This window comes from Ahaetulla prasina, chromosome 4, assembly GCF_028640845.1.
Source record: "Ahaetulla prasina isolate Xishuangbanna chromosome 4, ASM2864084v1, whole genome shotgun sequence".
NCBI lineage: Eukaryota > Metazoa > Chordata > Lepidosauria > Squamata > Colubridae > Ahaetulla > Ahaetulla prasina.
Genome location: NC_080542.1, coordinates 13,208,083 through 13,226,618, shown reverse-complemented (window position 1 = coordinate 13,226,618; position 18,536 = coordinate 13,208,083). Strand labels below are relative to the sequence as shown.

The 18,536-nt window shown below is 40.3% G+C and overlaps 1 protein-coding gene across 1 annotated transcript; it reads left to right on the top strand.

Moving 5' to 3' along the window:
• Positions 1–632: 632 nt before the first annotated feature.
• Positions 633–10,775, top strand: LOC131198705 (vomeronasal type-2 receptor 26-like). Its single transcript, XM_058183628.1, has 6 exons — positions 633–859; positions 3,558–3,735; positions 5,306–6,160; positions 6,625–6,852; positions 9,463–9,589; positions 9,880–10,775. Exons 1-6 carry the CDS (start codon positions 633–635, stop codon positions 10,773–10,775), a joined length of 2,511 nt encoding a protein of 836 aa, XP_058039611.1.
• Positions 10,776–18,536: the final 7,761 nt, after the last annotated feature.

The following is an 18,536-nucleotide window of genomic DNA, read 5'->3' as shown; positions in this document are numbered from 1 at the left end:
CTGTAAACTGCTTGGAGAAGTCTGGAAAGCACTGTGAAGCACTATATAAGTTTAAATGCTATTGCTATTGGTACTGCCTTACTCTATTCTGCTTTTTTTACACCAAAAAATCTTTTCAGTTGTTAAATCTGAAAAAAAGTCTCATCAGGGTGAGAGACAATACTCTATTGTTCCAGAGAATTCTATCTTTACAGCCACAGAATTAGCAAAATGTTTTTTTAATGATATTTCTTCATTGGAATTGTTTCTTTCCTTCTAGCTCCTATATACAATAATTGTCAGTTATGGTCCCTTTGTTTCTTGAGCCCGTGGATGTCATCCTCCTATTTCTTACTCAAAATCTCTAAGGAGCTTCACTGAACAGCCATCGCTTTCTCTTATAATTACCAGCAGAGTCTCAGTAATGCAACTTCTTCTCAAATCCTTAGGGATGTCCAAGGGACAACCCCCCAAAACAGGTGAAGATTGAAAGGTGCTATTATTTGTGGAACCAGAGGGTTAGAAATGTCACAATCTGAGAAAGAATATATATGCAGACTATTCTAAATAATGAGAGCTTCTTCTTCTTTTAATGTTTCATTGTTGCAGATGGAACTGGTTCATATCTGGTGATGAAAATCTTCTTGAAAGAGATGGTATTTTTCATGGCAGTAATAGCAGTCCTCTTGCCAGGGGTTACATGCCTTATTTCTCGTACTTCTCGCAAAGAATGTGCCATGGGGAAAACTCCATTTATTAAGCACAAGTATTTTCTGCCAGGAGATTTCACGATGGCTGGGATAATCTCTCAGTTCTACATGATGTCTGATCAAGTGCTTTTCACTAGACATCCATCTGAAGAACTGGTTAATGACTTCATGTAAAGACTTTCTCTTTTTAGCTGTAGCATGTCTCAAACTAGATATCTTTTTCTAAGCAGATGCCTGGACTGAGTTAATTATTGGTATTGCTTGCAGCACAAATTATTTCTCCTGGTTTCTTCATTCTTAAACTAATAGAAATCGATTTCCATGGATACATTTTATCTGGGAAATAAGCTACAAACAAACATAGATATGCACATGTTTAAGGTAGATTTCACACCAGTGCTTTTGTCCAAATTCTATATTGGGCTTTTCTCATTTTCTTTCTGTGGAATGAATTTTTAGTGCTCTACTATTGAAACACCGTTTACAGCTAATTGAATATCAAACTTTCACAGTTTAATTTTTCTTCTGAATATTAGGGAACAATGACATTATGTAGTACTTTTTTAATTAAACCTTTGTTAACATTTAAAATCCTAAAATAGAGGTTAAAATACATCTATAAAAAAAATACATCCGTCATAATTATACAATGCACCGTTGTTCTGACAGTTAACTTTGTACATCTATTCCCACATATTCCTACTTAATTGACATATTTAAAAACATTTTGTATCTTATTTTATTCTATATGTTGCTTAGTTTTAATTTCTATCCATTGATACCAATTTTCCCAAGTTAAATAGTATTCTGAGTCTATCTTATCATTTAATTCTAAAGTAAGCTTGTCCATTTCTGCACATTTGAAAATTTTCTGAATTATTGCACAGTCTGTTGGTATAATGGACATTTTCCAGGCTTGTGTGAGTACAATTCTTGCTGCTGTGCTTATGTGAATAATCAAATATTTAATCCTTTTAGGGTAATTTCCTTTAATAATCCGGCACTATGTAGTACTTTTAATTTGTTTGTTCAGCTTGTATGTATCCTAGGATAAGGGATTCCAGAAAAAGAGTTCCATACATCATTTGTATGGAAAATGTGAAGAATGGTTGCAGGAATTGGGTATATCTAATTTAATGGAAAGAAGGGCATGATAGCAATGTTCCAATATCAAAGTTGCTTCCACAAAGAATAGGGGTCAACCTATTCTCCAAAGCACCTGAATGTTGGACAAGAAGCAATTGATGGAAACTAATCAAGGGGAGAAGCAACCTAGAACTATTTATTTTATTTATTTATTTAATTTTGTCATAACAATATACACAAGCATAACACAAAAGATTATATAATATGTAAACATATATATGAGGAGAAACAAGGTAGTATAAGCATATATATATATAGATAGATAGGGGAAGAAACAATAGGACAGGAATGGTAGGCACGTTTGTGCTCTTATGCACGCCCCTCTTTTGCACTCTTAGGAATGGGGTGAGGTCAACAGTGGATAGATTTTGAATAAAGCTTTTGGGGTTATGAGAAGAGACCACAGAGTCAGGTAATACATTCCAAGCATAGATAATTCTGTTACAGAAATCGTGTTTTCTGCAATCTAAACTGGAGTGGTTGACATTAAGTTTAAATCTGTTGGTAGCTCTTGTGTTATTGTAGTTGAAACTGAAGTAGTCATTGGCAGGACGGACATTACAACGGATGATTCTATGAGCTAAACCTAGGTCCTGTCAAAGGCGACAAAGTTCCAAGTTTTCTGGACCCAGGATATCAAGTCTGGTGGAATAAGGTATTTTATTGGTTACAGAGGAGTGAAGAACTCTTCTCGTAAAATACCTTTGGACACGCTCAACTGTATTGATATCAGATGGGTTCCGACAGGTGAGCAGTAATCAAGAATTGGCCTAGCAAATGTTTTATATGCTCTGATCAGTAGCGTGGTGTTTTTGGAAAAGAAGCTACGTAGAATTAAGTTAACAACTCTTAGAGCCTTTTTTTGCGATATAGTTGCAGTGGGCTTTGGCACTTAGATCGTTAGATATAAAAACTCCAAGGTCTTTAACAGGGTGTGGGTCATCTGTGAGGTAATGTCCATCAAGCATGTATTTAGTGATTGGGTTTTTTCTTCCAATATGTAAGACTGAGCAACTAAGGAAAACTGTCCTGACAGTGAGAACAATTAATCAGTAGAACAATTTACCTCCAGAAGTTGTGAGTGCTCCAGCACTGGAGGTTTTGAAGAAGAAATTGGATAATCATTTGTCTGAAATGGCACAGGGTTTCCTGCTTGAGCAGAGGGTTGGACTCAAAAACTTCCAAAGTCCCTTTCAACACGGTTATTTTGTTTGCTCTCGAGTAAGGTTTAAAATGCATTTTATTCCTCTTCCCATTAAAATACCCAAGGTGAAGACTGAAGACCTAAAGACTTAGAAATAGGTCTCAGAATTAACATTATTATTAATGTTCCTTAAAGCAATCCATCAATTTCCTAATGAATTATTTTTAGAAATCATAACAGCTGCCTTAAAAAAATAATAAATAAATAATAAACAAATAAATTTTGGCGAAGACCATTTTCTGTTTCATCGTTTTAGAAGACAGTGAAAAATCTATCTCTCTCTCTCTCTTTTTCTCTCTCTCCCTCCCTTTTTTCTACTTAGCATTTAGCTGAATAGTAAATAAAGTATATGTAATGCTACATTCTTTAAGAGAAGAAAAATGTTTTATAATGTATCTGTGTAGATTTTTTCTACAGAACTACCAACATATCCTGGCCTTGGTTTTTGCTGTAAAGGAGATCAATGAAAACAATCTCATTTTATTCAACATAACTCTGGGAATGCACCTCTCTAACAGTTATTTCATGGCGAGATGGACCTACTTGGCTTCAATGGAGCTCCTCTCAACACGGGGCAAATTCATCCCCAATTATAAGTGTGATACTAAGGACTGGACAGTATCTGTTATTGCAGGACCTACCTCTCACATCTGTCCCTTCATGGCAAACATTTTGAATGTCTACAAGATGCCCCAGGTAAGATTTGCTCTTGAAATACATATCATGGGCTTTGAGAGATAGGAGGAAAAACTGTAGCCTAGACAATGATCTGGTAAAAAAAATCTGAGCCCAAATCAGTTTGAGAAAGCATCTCAGAATTGACTCCAGGAAGGAAGGAAGGAAGGAAGGAAGGAAGGAAGGAAGGAAGGAAGGAAGGAAGGAAGGAAGGAAGGAAGGAAGGAAGGGTCATTCTGTAATATAAAGATCAAGATAAATATTCCCAAATACTAATATACTGGATTGCTTAATCAAGTCCATGAATACTTAATATTATTATTATAAAACATGGTGAGAAAAAGAATTGATCAAAATATATTAACATTTTTATTAAGTGTATTTATAAGTGAAAGAATCATAGCATTTTAATTAGTTTGGATTCAGATTTAGTAGTAAATCAAGTAGAATACCTAAACATATCTATGTCTTATGGTCGCCACTACATTATTTATCAGGTTAAAGATTTGTGTTGCTTTTCTTAAATGTAACTTTGTGGATGAAACCAGTAGAAGGGAAATGCTTTCAGACTTGGAAGATTGTAGTTTCAGGGTCTGGTTTACCTCAAATGATTGACATCAATCTTGCCCACCTCATCCGCTTCCCTCCTTAGCTGCTTTTATACTGCAATGAATTGAGAGAGTCAGTTCTGAGATGGTTATAATATTTCCTGAATGAGATGGTTATAACATTCTTCTATTGTTTTTATTAAAGTCTATTATATGATAAAACATATAATAGATATTTTTAATATCAAAAAAGATACAGAAAAAGAAAAAAACATATAGAAAGAAAAATAAAAACCAGTGGCTTCTGATTTTTTTAATCGCAGTAGGGTATACGAAAAAGCTACAACCTCAATCTTTTCTTTATATTTCCAGGTAATTCAAACCATTTCTATAACAACAAAGTTTATTAAATCATCAAAATCTTTAATCAGTTTCATCTTTTCCCCATTTTAAGTGTAAATTCAGAAGTGGTTCCCAGATGGAAACAAAACTAAGTAAATTGTTCACTTTAATTAAAATTGTCGATTTTGCCATTTTGGTCGCAAATTAATGCATTTCTGTCTTTAGTTTTATAATTATACTAATTTATTTATTTATTTATTTATTTGTTTGTTTTGTCACAACAATATATATAGGTATCATACAAAAAGATTATATAGTATATAAACATATATGAGTAAATATAAGGAGGTATAAGCATATATATATATATATATATATATATAGGAAGAAGAAAAGAAAAACAATAGGACAGGAACGGTAGGCATGTTTGTGCGCTTATGCATGCCCCTTATGGTCCTCTTAGGAATGGGGTGAGGTCAATAGTAGAAAGTTTTTGGTTAAAGCTTTTAGGATTATGAGAAGAGACCACAGAGTCAGTTCTAAACATCAGATTTTAATGAACAAGATTAGGTATCTATTAATGTTTGCAATAATGTTTACAACAAAAGCAATGAATTAAGAACAGATTTTTCAAAAATAATAAATACTTCAATTTGGAAAATCATGCACCCCCCCTCCCTTATTTTTTTGTCTACATTTAGCTCATATATGGATCTTCTCCTATGAGAGGTGACCAGATACAAGCTGCTTTCTTCCATCGCTTTTTCCCAGATGGAGACCAACAGATTGTGGCTATTCTCCAGTTGCTGTTGTATTTTAGGTGGACATGGATTGGGTTGTATGTTCAACGTAATGAGAGTGGAGATAGATTCATTCAAAATGCTATTCCATTGTTTTCTAAACAAGGTATCTGCTTTGAGTTCATGGGAGAGATGCCCCAGGAAACATTTTCGAATGATATTTCTTCAGCTTTTAAAGGTTTTAGCAAAATGTACATTACTGTCATGAACAGCACTACCAATGTCATTATTGTATATTGTGAAAACCAAGTTACCATCATTTTTAGACTGTTGCCCTATTATAGAGAATTTGAAGATATACCCATCGAGAGAAAAGATAAAGTTTTGATAATGCCAGCCCAGATGGAGTTTACATCCACTCCCTTTCTGAAAGACAGGGGTATGGTCTTTATCCATGGTGTAATAACTTTTGAAGTTTCTTCCAAGGAGATTTCTGGATTTAATAAATTCCTTCAGATGAGAAACCCAACTTCAGAAGCAGAAGACCATTTAATGAGAGTGTTTTGGGAAGAGGCTTTTGAATGTTCTTTTCCTAAAGATAATTTAGATGAACATGCTGGGAAGCTGTGCACTGGAGAAGAGAAGTTGGAGAATCTACCTAAGTCTGTGTTTGACACCACCATGACTGGACAGAGTTACAGCATCTACAATGCAGTTTATGCAGTGGCACATGCTTTACAAGCCATGTTTTCCCCTAAACACAGAACAAGGGCGGAAGTTCGGAGAGAAATGCTTTTGACTCAGAGGTCATGGCAGGTAATAAGAGATTGAATGAATATTTCCCTTTGCTCTTCACTCTAATCCAGTGTTTTGTCCTACTCTTACTGATACACCGATGACACTTATGATTTTAAGTCTCCTGCTGCTCCGTTTTCCAAGTCATTTTCGAGCCTAGAGAAACCATTGTAACTGTGAATAGGTAACAAGGCTACAACAATGATACAACAATATGGAGGAAAGGATTAAGATGCAACAAAATGGGCCTGTTTGAAACAGATTCAAAACACCTGTGGCAGGGGAGAAACATGGATGAAAGGTTAAAAACATTAATTCTATTAATGAACTCAGTTGTATTCAATCAACATTCATAACTTGATACCATTGAAATTGATCTCCCTCCCTCCTTTCTTTCTCCCTCTCCCACTCCTTCTCCCCACCCCATCCCTCCTTTTCCCTTCCCTTCCCCTCTTTTTTAATTACCAATCTTTGCTTCATTTTAGTTACATCACTATTTGAGAACCATGTCATTTAATAACACTGCAGGAGAGAAAATTTCCTTTAATGAAAATGGGGATTTAGACACTGGATTTGACATTATTAACTGGGTCACATTCCCAAATAAGACTTTTGTTAAATTCAAAGTTGGAAAGGTCAACCCAGCGGCTTCTCCAGATCAGCTATTCACCATTTCTGCACAAGACATCACCTGGCCTAGCATCTTTAACCAGGTATTTCCTGCTCAGATTCCAAACTGTGTATTCTTCCCTTTCCCTTCTTGTTTCCAGAATTGTTTATTCAAATGGATCTTACTCTTAAAGTTGTCAGGCCAAAAACTGCAAAAAGGAAGAAATAATGATCAGAGATTTGGAAATACAAAGACTTAAATCTCTGTATAGCAAAACAATTTACTGATATATCCTCATTAAATCTTCATGGTTTTAGAAGAATTTAATCCAATAGCTGCTGTCTATTCCTGCTGGCATTTCCAGCTTGCCTAGTTTAAAAATATATTCAAAAGTTGCTAAAGTAATTAAAGCTATCATATCATTCACAAAGTAATAACAAGACAGAAGAAATATCTCAATTTGTCTGTTAAACAGTCCCATTAATCTGAACATTGATTTTCCCCACAAAAAATAGCAATATTTTTTTTTATTTATTTACATTTATATCCCGCCCTTCTCCGAAGACTCAGGGCGGCTTACATTGTGTAAGGCAATAGTCTCATTCTATTTGTATATTTATATACAAAGTCAACTTATTGCCCCCCCAACAATCTGGGTCCTCATTTTACCTACCTTATAAAGGATGGAAGGCTGAGTCAACCTTGGACCTGGTGGGACTAGAACCTGCAGTAATTGCAGGCAGCTGTGTTTTAATAACAGGCTTCTTATAGCCTGAGCCACACTGTGGCCCTTTTTGCCGTAGCCTTCTCTTTTCTTAAATGGCATGTCCAGATTTTCAAGTTTCCATTTGCTAATCATTGTATCTGGGGAGCAGTCAGCCTCTATTTGATCCAGGGATTGATTATCCTGATTGGGAAATGCCCAGCCAGGAAGGAAGAAGGAACGAAATGGGGAATTAGCCTTGAATCACTGCAAAGTCACAAGAAATCAAGGACCCACATCAGAGGTGGGATTCAAATAATTTAAAAACCGGTTCTCTGCCTTAATGACCGGCTGGGTGAGCATGGCCGAGTGGGTGTAACCAGGGGGTGTGGCAGGAATCAGCCTTCTGGAGCACTTTGCCAGTCAAAATGGGGCACGGCACGGGGTTAATTACAAAATGTGGGCTTTGCTTTGTGATGTCCAGATCCAATGAGGAAGGGGTATGAAGTGCACAGAAAATACACTTTTGTTTCGTTATGAAAAAATATCCCCAAAATCAGATGTACACTTAATGTAGACTGACTTTTATCTATACATCTTCCCAGCAAACAGCACATTTTGAAGCTCCAGGTAAAGATGAGTAACCTGAATGCATGATGCAGGATGTATGTTGGAGGTTCCTAAAGGAATGCTGGGAAACTCTGTATTTTAAAGAACAAGTGAAGGAGGGCTGCAGAATAGCCCTTCTCTGCCTGAGGCCGTAGAGACCTGGTACCAATCAAAACACCATTTGTGAAAAAACTGATCAACACTGACAGGGTCAACCACTAGTATATGAAAATAAGAGCAACTCCACTCCCTTCTAGTACTGATGATGTTATCTAGCTTGGGTCATGAAACATCTGCAAGAAAACCATCAAGCTCAGATAGCACTAAGGACCCCATCGTTAAACCCTGAGTTATAAATATTCTCTTCTATCGATAAACACTTTTTGGTTAGAGGGGCTCAGAGCCTGTCTTATAGGAGATGGCTCCCAGTGGATTTCATTCTACATTTTGATATGATTTCTGAAAATAAGGCATGTAGAATTATAATGGCTGAGTATTTGATCCGTCATACATCAAAAAACAAAGCTAAAGGATAAACAAATAAAAAACAGATTTGAAAAAAGAAAAGGCTCAGGAAAGAAAAAGAGTGAAAGTGTAGGAAAAAAAGAGGAAAAGAAGGAAAACTGAAAAAAAAATAACTTCCAACTTTCTTTGGTAGAGATCTAAGTAAAAAAATATAAACTCAGACTCTTACTCTAAAATTAACATTTGTCTAGATTATTTCCATAATCCCATATCTAATCATGAAAGCCCAGATCAATTTATAATTTCAGTTTCTTAAAAAACTTCCAGCAATGGTTCATATCGCTTTAATCATTATTTGTTAAGGAAACCACAACTCATTGATTTCATTGCACCAAACTCTAAATAAAACAGGAATGGAAAATCCTAAACTCTAGTGTAGACCCATCTTTCTCAGCTTTGGCAACTTTAAAGTGCATGGACTTCAATTCCCAGAATTCCCAAGGCAGCATTAAGTTCAACTAGTTTAAAATTGCCAAGACTGAAAAACGCTGATCTACAGATAGGGATTTTTTCATTCCTCTTTTACTGGTTCTTACTTACATATGAGCAATCATGATGCAAAATACTCACTTCCACCCCATCCCAGAGCAACCACAATTATCTCACTAACTTGCTTTCCAGCTCTGTTCTCTTGCGTGCAAGGCAACAAAAGAAGACCACGTGACTATCAGTTTAAAAAATCTTCAGTCAGACCTTTCAACTTCTTGGAGAAAAGATCACACGAAGTTGGAAGATCTGATTGAACTTTCTAAAACAGAAGGAAATTTGGGGACATCTGGATCCTACATTCATTGTGTTAAAGTAAAATCCACACATCCAAATAGAACAGTCTGAAAGTTTTGAGTTTTAATAAATCCTGGTTTTACTTCTTGATAGGTTTTACCTCTTTCTATTTGCAATGACCATTGCTATTCTGGGTGGAGGAAGATGAAAATAGAAGGGAAGCCATTTTGCTGTTATGCTTGCCTTCCATGTGCAAAAGAGAAAATTTCAAACCAGATGGGTAAGACTTGTGTTGTGCAAAACTATCCCGTCTTCTTAACTGTGTTTCAAAATACTAATTTCCAAACTTTGCACAACTGACTACTAATGTGGTGATCGAACCAATGATATAGCTATATAAATACTAAAAATGAAAGGGTTACCACAAACAATACATAAGTATCTGCATATTTACAGAATCCCACTAAATACAAATAGGTATTAATTAGGAAATATTAAACTTAGTAATTAACTCTCAGTCCTGCTACCTGAGCATTTCTAGAAAACGATTATGATGGTTTTTTTCCCCAGATGCGGTTGACTGCTTTCAATGTTCAGAAGACCAATTTCCAAACAAGGCTCAAAATCTTTGTATTCCAAAAACAACCACCTTCCTGTCTTACAACGAGCCACTGGGAATCACCTTGGCCAGTGTTAGTCTCTTCCTTTCTTTCATCACTGCTTTGGTGCTGGGGATCTTCATTAAACAGCAGGACACCCCCATTGTCAAAGCCAACAACAGGAGCCTCACCTACATTCTTCTCATTGTTCTCCTGCTCTCATTCCTTTGCAGTTTGCTCTTCATTGGACAACCTGACCAAGTAAAATGTTTCATGCAACAAGCTGCTTTTGGCATCATATTCTCTGTAGCCCTTTCATGCATATTAGGGAAAACGATCCTTGTTGTTCTTGCTTTCATGGCCACCAGGCCAGGTTCCAAAATGAGGAAATGGGTGGGGAATAAATTGGCTTTTTCTATTGTCCTATTTTGCTCCCTTGCACAATTTATCATTTGTACCGTGTGGCTGACAATTTCTCCCCCATTCCCAGATTCTGACATGTACTCCATGGCTGAAGAAATTGTTCTACAATGTAATGAAGGTTCAACCACAATGTTTTATACAGTGCTTGGCTTTCTGGGGGTCTTGACTGCTGTCAGTTTCACTGTGGCTTTCCTAGCTAGGAAGTTACCAGATAGCTTTAATGAAGCCAAATTTATCACCTTCAGCATGTTGGTCTTTTGTAGTGTCTGGATATCATTTGTTCCAACCTATTTGAGTACCAAGGGGAAATACATGGTGGCTGTGGAGATCTTCTCCATTTTGGCTTCAGCAGCTGGGTTACTGGGCTGCATCTTTTCCCCCAAATGCTATATCATTATTATGAGACCTGATTTGAATACAAAGGGACAGTTAATAAAAAAATAATCCTGAATATGAAGTTCAATTTTCTCATTGATTCAATGCAGCCTTCCCCCCTATTCTAACAAAATAATACAAAGTGACATAACAACAACAACAACAACAGAGTTGGAAGGGACCTTGGAGGCCTTCTAGTCCAACCCCCTGCCCAGTCAGGAAACCCTACACCATCTCAGTCAGATGATTATCCAACATCGTCTTAAAAATTTCCAGTGTTGGAGCATTCACAACTTCTGCAGCCAAGTCGTTCCACTTATTAATTGTTCTAACTGTCAGGAAATTTCTCCTTAGTTCTAAAATGCTTCTTTCCTTGATCAGTTTCCACCCATTGCTTCTTGTTCTACCCTCAGGTGCTTTAATGAGGACCTTTATTTACTTCAACCTGAATTCTCTGCATTTGGTCTTTCAGGTACTATCTAGAACCTGAGACACTGCCTGATCACTTTCATGACTGCTACTATCTCTTACAGCAGCCTTTTTCTACTAAGCCATGCCTTCTCAAAGTATCTATAGTACAGCAGGATTAATTTTCTTTGATTCTCAGAATGTACCTTCTCTTGCGTAGCCATTTACCCTTGATTCCTTTTCACAACCACATATATTTAGATCCAAGTAATGGATCTAAGTAATGTATCCAGTTAACATTACTTGAAGTAAATTGGCTCAATTAAGCTTTGCTCCAGCATATGATTATTTCCTAGGCTACTTAAGGAAAAATGATACTTATTGTTAGACAAAATATTTAGGAAACCAAAGACACAGGAAAAACTCATGACTTTGCAGCTAGGCACTATAATTAAATGAATGATAGACACTCCACCCCCTCCCAAAGATTAAGAGGATAGGAGTGAAGATTGTGAAATCCAAAAGCAGGACATAGTTTAGATCTAACTGGGTACAAGTGTTTCATCAATACATGCCAGTATGAATCAGATCTATGAATAGGTTGTGGGAAAATATACTTTTATAGAAAGGTAGAAAACTATGGAAGAAAAAGACCTATTAATTCATTGAGTCTGCCCTTCAAGTCTATTTGTTTTTTCTTTCTTTTTTTATTTTTTAATTATTATTTTAGATCATTTTTTTTACTTTTCACTTGCCACATACCACTTTGTATGTGGAGATGGAGATGGCAATAAGCAATTACATAGTCCTAGATATTCTAAAATATTAATAATGGATAAATTGATTGACAAATTCATAGTTCATTTTGGCCACGTTGTTAAAAATCTTTAGCTTAATCATTTAGTTCTCAGAATATGGAATTACAATAATTATGAATATGTAAGAAAGTAGTCTATGTTCTTTGCATTAAAATATGTTGAAAATTATGACTCTGACTGATTTAAGTTTAACTGTCTTTATAATTATAGCTCAGTTATGAACTTAACTCCCAGTACAAAGAATAAGTCAAGTAGAATGATATAACTAGAATAGAAATAACAGAATAGCAGAGTTGGAAGGGACCTTGGTGGTCTTAGATTATAACTCCCTGCTCAAGCAGGAAACCCCACGCTATTTGAGACAAACGGTTATCCAATGTTTTCTTAAAAACTTGTGGTGGAGCACCCACAACTTCTGAAAGCAAGTTATTTCAGTGATTAATTGTTCTAGGAAATTTCAGATTAATTTCAAATTAATTGTGTCAGGAAATTTCTCCTTAGTTCTATGTCAGTTCTTCCCTTAATAAATTCCATCTATCGCTTCTTGTCCTGCCTTCAGATCCTTTGGAGAATCGGCTGACCCGCCCTTCTTTGTGATAGCCACTTAGATATTACCATGGTTCCCCAAAAATAGGACCTACCCTGAAAATAAACCCTGTCATGATTTTCACACCTCTGCCTAATAAAAGCTCCACCCCAAATATAAGACCTAGTGAAAGGAGAGGGTGTGGCCTGCATAGGAGGCGGCAAGCATGCATAGGCCAATGGTATCTTCAGCAGCCCCAGACCACACAGCACAGATGTGTTGATTACCTGTACAATCAGCAAATGGAGGCAGAAGCTGTGGAAAAGCCAAGAGTCAATGGGCTGGAGCAGTGGCCTGTCGTGAGAGGATTCTCTTCACATGATGGCACCAGAAGCAGATGGAGGCAGAAGCACAGGGCAAAAAGCAGGTGGTCCAGACATGTCGTGTAAGCCACAGGCAAGCTGAGAGACGTGAATACAAGCCTGTCAGAGTGGCGGGCAGCCACAGGAGGCTTATCTTCACATCTCTCAGCTTGCCTTCATCCTGCATGGTGCATTCAGATAATGTGCATTCTGCCCTGCGACTCTGCTTCCATCAGCTGCTATTGCCACCATGAGCTACCACAGCTGTCCGCTGACTCCAGCTTACCAACTCTCGACTTTTCCACAGTCCTCATGGCATGTGCATATGGCCTGCCTTCCCACAGTGCTTCTACCTCCATCTGCAGCTTGGACAGGGAATCACCTCACCTGCGCTTCGTGGGCTGTGCAGCCCTAGAGTTTGCCAACCAAGGGACCAGAGAGCTGCAGCTGCTGCCTAATACCATCGTTCCCCCTACGCAGGCTGATTAATTTGAAATCCTTTTCCCCTGAAAATAACCCCTAGTGCTTATTTTGGAGCCCCTATAAATATAAGATCAGGTCTTATTTTGGGGAAACATGGTAGAACACTGCAGCCATATGACCCAAATTCATCTTTTCATTAAACCCCACATATTTAATTCCTGCAATCATTCTTCATCTTTCAACCTCCAGTTCCCTAATCATTTCTGTTGCTCTTGTCTGCATTCTTTCTAGAGTACATCAACATCTTTTTAATATAAAATCAAACTGCTGCTTATAAATAAAGTGGGAAGGATCCTTTAACACGAGGAGTCTCCTTCTCCTAGCCATCCAATCACAAAATTTTCCTGGGGTAGAAAAAACAGTTACAATTACTTAGACTTAATGGATCTTCCTTGTTGAAGATCTACAAACAGAAATAGAGGTTGGCTGCACATCTAGTGATGAGTTCTGAATTATTTGCAATCCTCTAAAACATCCTTTAATTCTCTTATAGAAAGTCAGCACCCACCCCCTCCCAGAAGAATGAAATATTTTGAGGAATATTAAGAAAAGGCAGAATATTATATTTTCCCAAAGGGGAAATGGAGAAACATGAAATAGGAAGACAAGTATCTAGACAGCTCTATTCATAAGCAAAGCAAACAGTACAGGCAGAAATCCATTCAAGACAGGATATTTTAAAACTCCCTGCAACAAAGTCTGAACAGAGGCAGAAAGGTAGGATTAGCCCCTCACTAAGATCCGACACAGGACAAAGCCATTAAGCCACAATAGGAATCGCCCAACACCCTTCCAGAACACAAGCTCCTTCATTGCATGTTTCCCAGAGCAGTCCAAAGTTCACCTGGGAACTCAGATTAACAATCAGGCAGAGGTTGACCAAATTAGCTCAGACAAGCACCTAGGATTTGCATTTCCTCTTTTGCCTATAGAGCCAGCTGTGACCCCTGCATAATAGCAATAGAAATAGCACTTAGATTTATATACCGCTTTACAGTGCTTTACAACCCTATCTAAGCAGTTTACAGAGTTAGCCGATTTCCCCAACAATTTGGTCCTTGTTGTAGTGCTGGATTTGGACCTCCAGCCCCCAAAAAAAGCCGATTGCAGAGAGATCAGCCAAACAGCCCCTTGGATGCCGCACACTGCCAAAGAAAGCCAGCCACCCTAGCCCGGCCGGGCAGCCAGCAGGTGCCAAAGGAATACCCAGGATTTAGGGGGGTGTTAAGTGAGTGGGAATGTAACTTCCTCCCCCCCACCCCATGACCCAATCAACTGTGCGTTAGAATTTGATCCGGAAGCGAAACTATCCAAACTGAAATATACTTTTGATGTATGGGGGAGTTCAGAAAGTACATAGATGCAAATCTGGCAAGGGGAGTTCATAGAACCCGCCAAGTCCAAAGTGGCAGCCCCAGTGCTTTTTTTTTTTTTTAAAAAGATGGTGGATGAGACTCTGCTTGGATTTTCATGGAATCAATGCTGTAAGCGTGGAGAACATCTACCCCCTCCCCCTTACGAAGGACATGCTCAACCACCTGTCGAAGGGCAAGATGTTCACCAAGCTGAACTTATGGGAAGCCTACTACTGCATAAGGATTAGGGAGGGGGATGAGTGGAAGACTGCATTCAACTGCCTGCTTGGCAGCTTCCAGTTCAAGGTGATGCCATTCGAACTGCAAGGGGCCCCCACCGCCTTCATGCAGTTCATTAACAAGATTCTGCATGATCACCAAGGGGGTTATTTTCTATTTGGAAGACATTCTTATATTCAGCAAAATGCTAGAGGAACATGTAAAACCCATCCGACAAGTGCTGTCGTGTCCCACTCCTCCTCTGACGGCCGGGTCGGGGAAGTCCGTATCAAGCGTGCCTCTGCAGCTCTGCCAAAGTCCTATCAGAATCATCAGGGCAGGCAGGAATCCAAGGTGTGACTTCAGCAATCCAGATTAGACTTTGCCTGACTCAGAGAATGCCAGAAAGCAGATCCTTTATATAGGCCATGGGGTGTGGCTCCATGACTCAGCACTTATCCAGACTTGCCCCTCCCTTCCTTTTGCTGACATCACCTCTCCATTCTCCAGAAGCGAGGATCTGTCCACTGCATCATTTCGTCCCCAACTGCCGGTAATCCCAGCTCGTGGCTGGCTTCAGGCGCACATGCTATTGGAGGGAGGTTTGTTTGCTCAGTTTCTCCGGGCATGGTGCCAGGACTGGGGGCTGGAGGCATGCCAGGACATTCTCCTGTACTATCAGTGTCTGGCAGGAGATGAGAAGGGCCCGGCTGCGGCGGGGGAGGGATGAGCGAGGCACAAGTGCTGAAAAAACTGCTCGCCGCCAAGCTCTATACAAAGCTGTCAAAGTGCGAGTTTCACAAAAGTTCACTAGGCTATTTAGACTACTGAATTTCCAACAAAGGCATAGAAATGGATCCCGACAAAGTTCGGGCCGTTTTAGAATGGCAAGCCCCATGCACTCGAAGATAGCTTCAAAGCTTCCTGGGCTTTGCCAATTTCTCTAGGCAGTTCATCCCAGTGCTCGCTGAGGGGCTCTACCCATGACTGAACTGCTGAAAACGGGGTCTCCAGTGGTGAAGCCGAAGCCATCGCAGCCCATTGCCTGGACTACGGAGTGCCGAAGGGCATTTGAGAACCTAAAGGGTCTTTTTGCACAAGAGCCTTGCAGCATCCAGACCCAGAGTGGCAGTTCATCATCCAAGCTGACGCCAGCGATGTGGCCATCGCTACCGTGCCCCTATAGAGGGACTCCAAGGGGCAATTGCTGCCATGCACTTATATGTCCAAAAAACTCAATGGCGCAGAGAGGTGATGGGCCATCTGGGAAAAATAGGTGTATGACATTCGATGGGCATTGCCCTCTTGGAGACACTTCCTAAAGAGTGGGAAAGTACCTTTTGAGGTCTGGACTGACCACAAAAACCTAGAGGCCCCAAAGACCTCCAGGAAATTATCCCCCAAACAAGTCTGCTGGGCTAAATTCTTCAGGCACTTCAGATTTGAGCTGAAGTACATACCGGCAGGAAAAAAACATGCTGGCGGATGCTCTCTCTAGAAAACCTCAGTTTGACAGCCACTGGGAGGAGGTGGTCCACGCCATAATCCCCCCTCCAGTCAGCCACCCAAGTTACCACCAGGAGCCAGACCAGGTAACCACCTGACCCCAACTGTGATGGATTGGCAGCAAAATTAAAGGCAGAGCTGCCCACGGACCCTTGGCTAAATGACAACCAAGGTGTCCTCACCATGAGGGAGGGACTGGCATGGAAAGGATCCAAACTGTATGTCCCAGCCAGCCTAAGACTCGAGATGCTCCAACAGAGCCATGACTCCAAACAAGTTGATTACTTCGGATTCCTGAAAACTTTGCACCTTGCCAGAAGACAATTCTGGTGGCCAAAAATGAAAGCGGAGGTAGAGGACTACGTTAATAATTGTGCCACCTATGCAGCAATGAAAAACACCCCTGGCAAGCTGCCGGGACTTCTGCAACAAGTGGCAAACCCTAGAAGGCCCAACAATGCTTCCATTCCAACACAGGACTCACCCCTTTCCAAGTCACCAGTGGCATAGAATTTGTCCCGAACTGCTGAGACAACCCCCCACATCCATGTCATTGACAGAATGGATGGACTCACTAAAAAGGGGGTGGAAGAATACAAAAAAGCCCTCTCTGAAGCAGCGGCAGAATATAAAACAATAGACACGCTTTTGAGTGAGGGTGTTGTGACTCGTCCTCCTTCCTCTCCTCAGCCGGGCCCCTCCCGTCTCCAACCGGGCCTGTTATCAGACTCTGAGTCTGATAATGAAGATGAATGGCCTGTCATGCCTCCAGCCCCCGGCCCTGGCCCCATGCCCGGAGAGGATGCCAGGAGTGAACGAACAAGCCCAATAAACCTTACTCATATGGCGTGTATTCCTTTGGCTCAGCCATCAGAGGAAGCCAGCCAGGTGCTGGAATTACTGACAGCAGATCCAGCTGAAGACACTTCAGGGTGGGAGGACCATCGCTTCTGGAGATCTGAGAGTCAATGCCAGCAGAAGGAGGGGTGGGGCAGGCCTGGATAAATGCTACAGCCTATATAAAGGACCTGCTTTTGGCATTCCAACCTTGAATCAAGCAAAGTCTTATCAAGTTTGCTGATATCAGACCCTATCGCTGAAGTCACAACTTGGACTCCTACCTGCCCTGATAAACCTCAAAGGGACTTGGCAAGCTGCAGAGGCTTCGTTGCCAAGTTTGCCACGGACTTCCTTGACTCGTGTGTCGGAGTGGTGGGTGGGACACGACAGAGGGATAATGTTTTCCTTTCCATCAAAAATTGAGGCTGCTGAGCAAAAAGTTAGGACTAAAGTTTGTAAGTTTCTTTCCCTATCGTAAAGATAATTTGTGCTGCAAATGTGACGGTGCAGCTAAGCCTCCCCTGCATATGGGGAAAATGCACCTCATATTTCATTGCAGTTTTCTCAAATGGGAGATTGGGTCGGTCTTAAGAATCCAGACCCAACCCCATCCTCCTCCCATTGTAGTACAAGGGGAAACTCATTATGAAGTAAAGAAACTATTGGAATCCAGATTATATGGAGGTCAATTGCAATACCTTATAGACTGGAAAGGGTACCCTTTGTCTGAAGCCACCTGAGCCAAGAGTTGGAATGTCAAGGCAATAGGCTGATTAAGCGGTTCCACGATAAGTACCCAGACAAGCCAAAGGGTCCCCCTGGGGGTGGGGAGGGGTGGTTAATTATGGATTAACTCGGGTGAAATCTAAATTTTTTGATACCTGTTCTGTGGATGTGGCTTGGTGGGTGGGTGTGTCCTGTGGCTGAGCGGGCGTGGCCAACTCAATGTCACTCACAGCCATGCCCACTCAGTCACAACCCCCCCAAGCCACGCCCACAGCACCCAGTAGGGAAAAAATAATAATTTCTATTCTGCTTTTTCCCTTTCCCTCACCACCTGTTCTCCCTTCACCTAGGCCCCAGAGCCACCACCTGCCTCAATGGGGTTGGAGGATGCACCATTCCCCAACTCTGGACTTTCTCCAGAGCTGCCGCCCACTCACTGCCCGCTCGCTGCCTGCTCGCCCTTCATCTTTGGTCAGGGGCCGGGGCCCAGGGACACCCCATTCCCTGAGGCTCTGGAGTTGCCCCCTGCTCATCGCCTCCTCAACCGGGTCGGGGAATGCACCATTCCCCAACACCAGCCTTGTCCC

Coding starts and splice junctions, on each gene's coding strand:
- LOC131198705 (XM_058183628.1), top strand. CDS start 633: ATGGTATTTTTCATGGCAGTAATAGCAGTCCTCTTGCCAGGGGTTACA. Junction 3,736..5,305: donor ATGTCTACAAGATGCCCCAG/GTAAGATTTGCT, acceptor GTCTACATTTAG/CTCATATATGGATCTTCTCC. Junction 9,590..9,879: donor GAAAATTTCAAACCAGATGG/GTAAGACTTGTG, acceptor TTTTTTCCCCAG/ATGCGGTTGACTGCTTTCAA.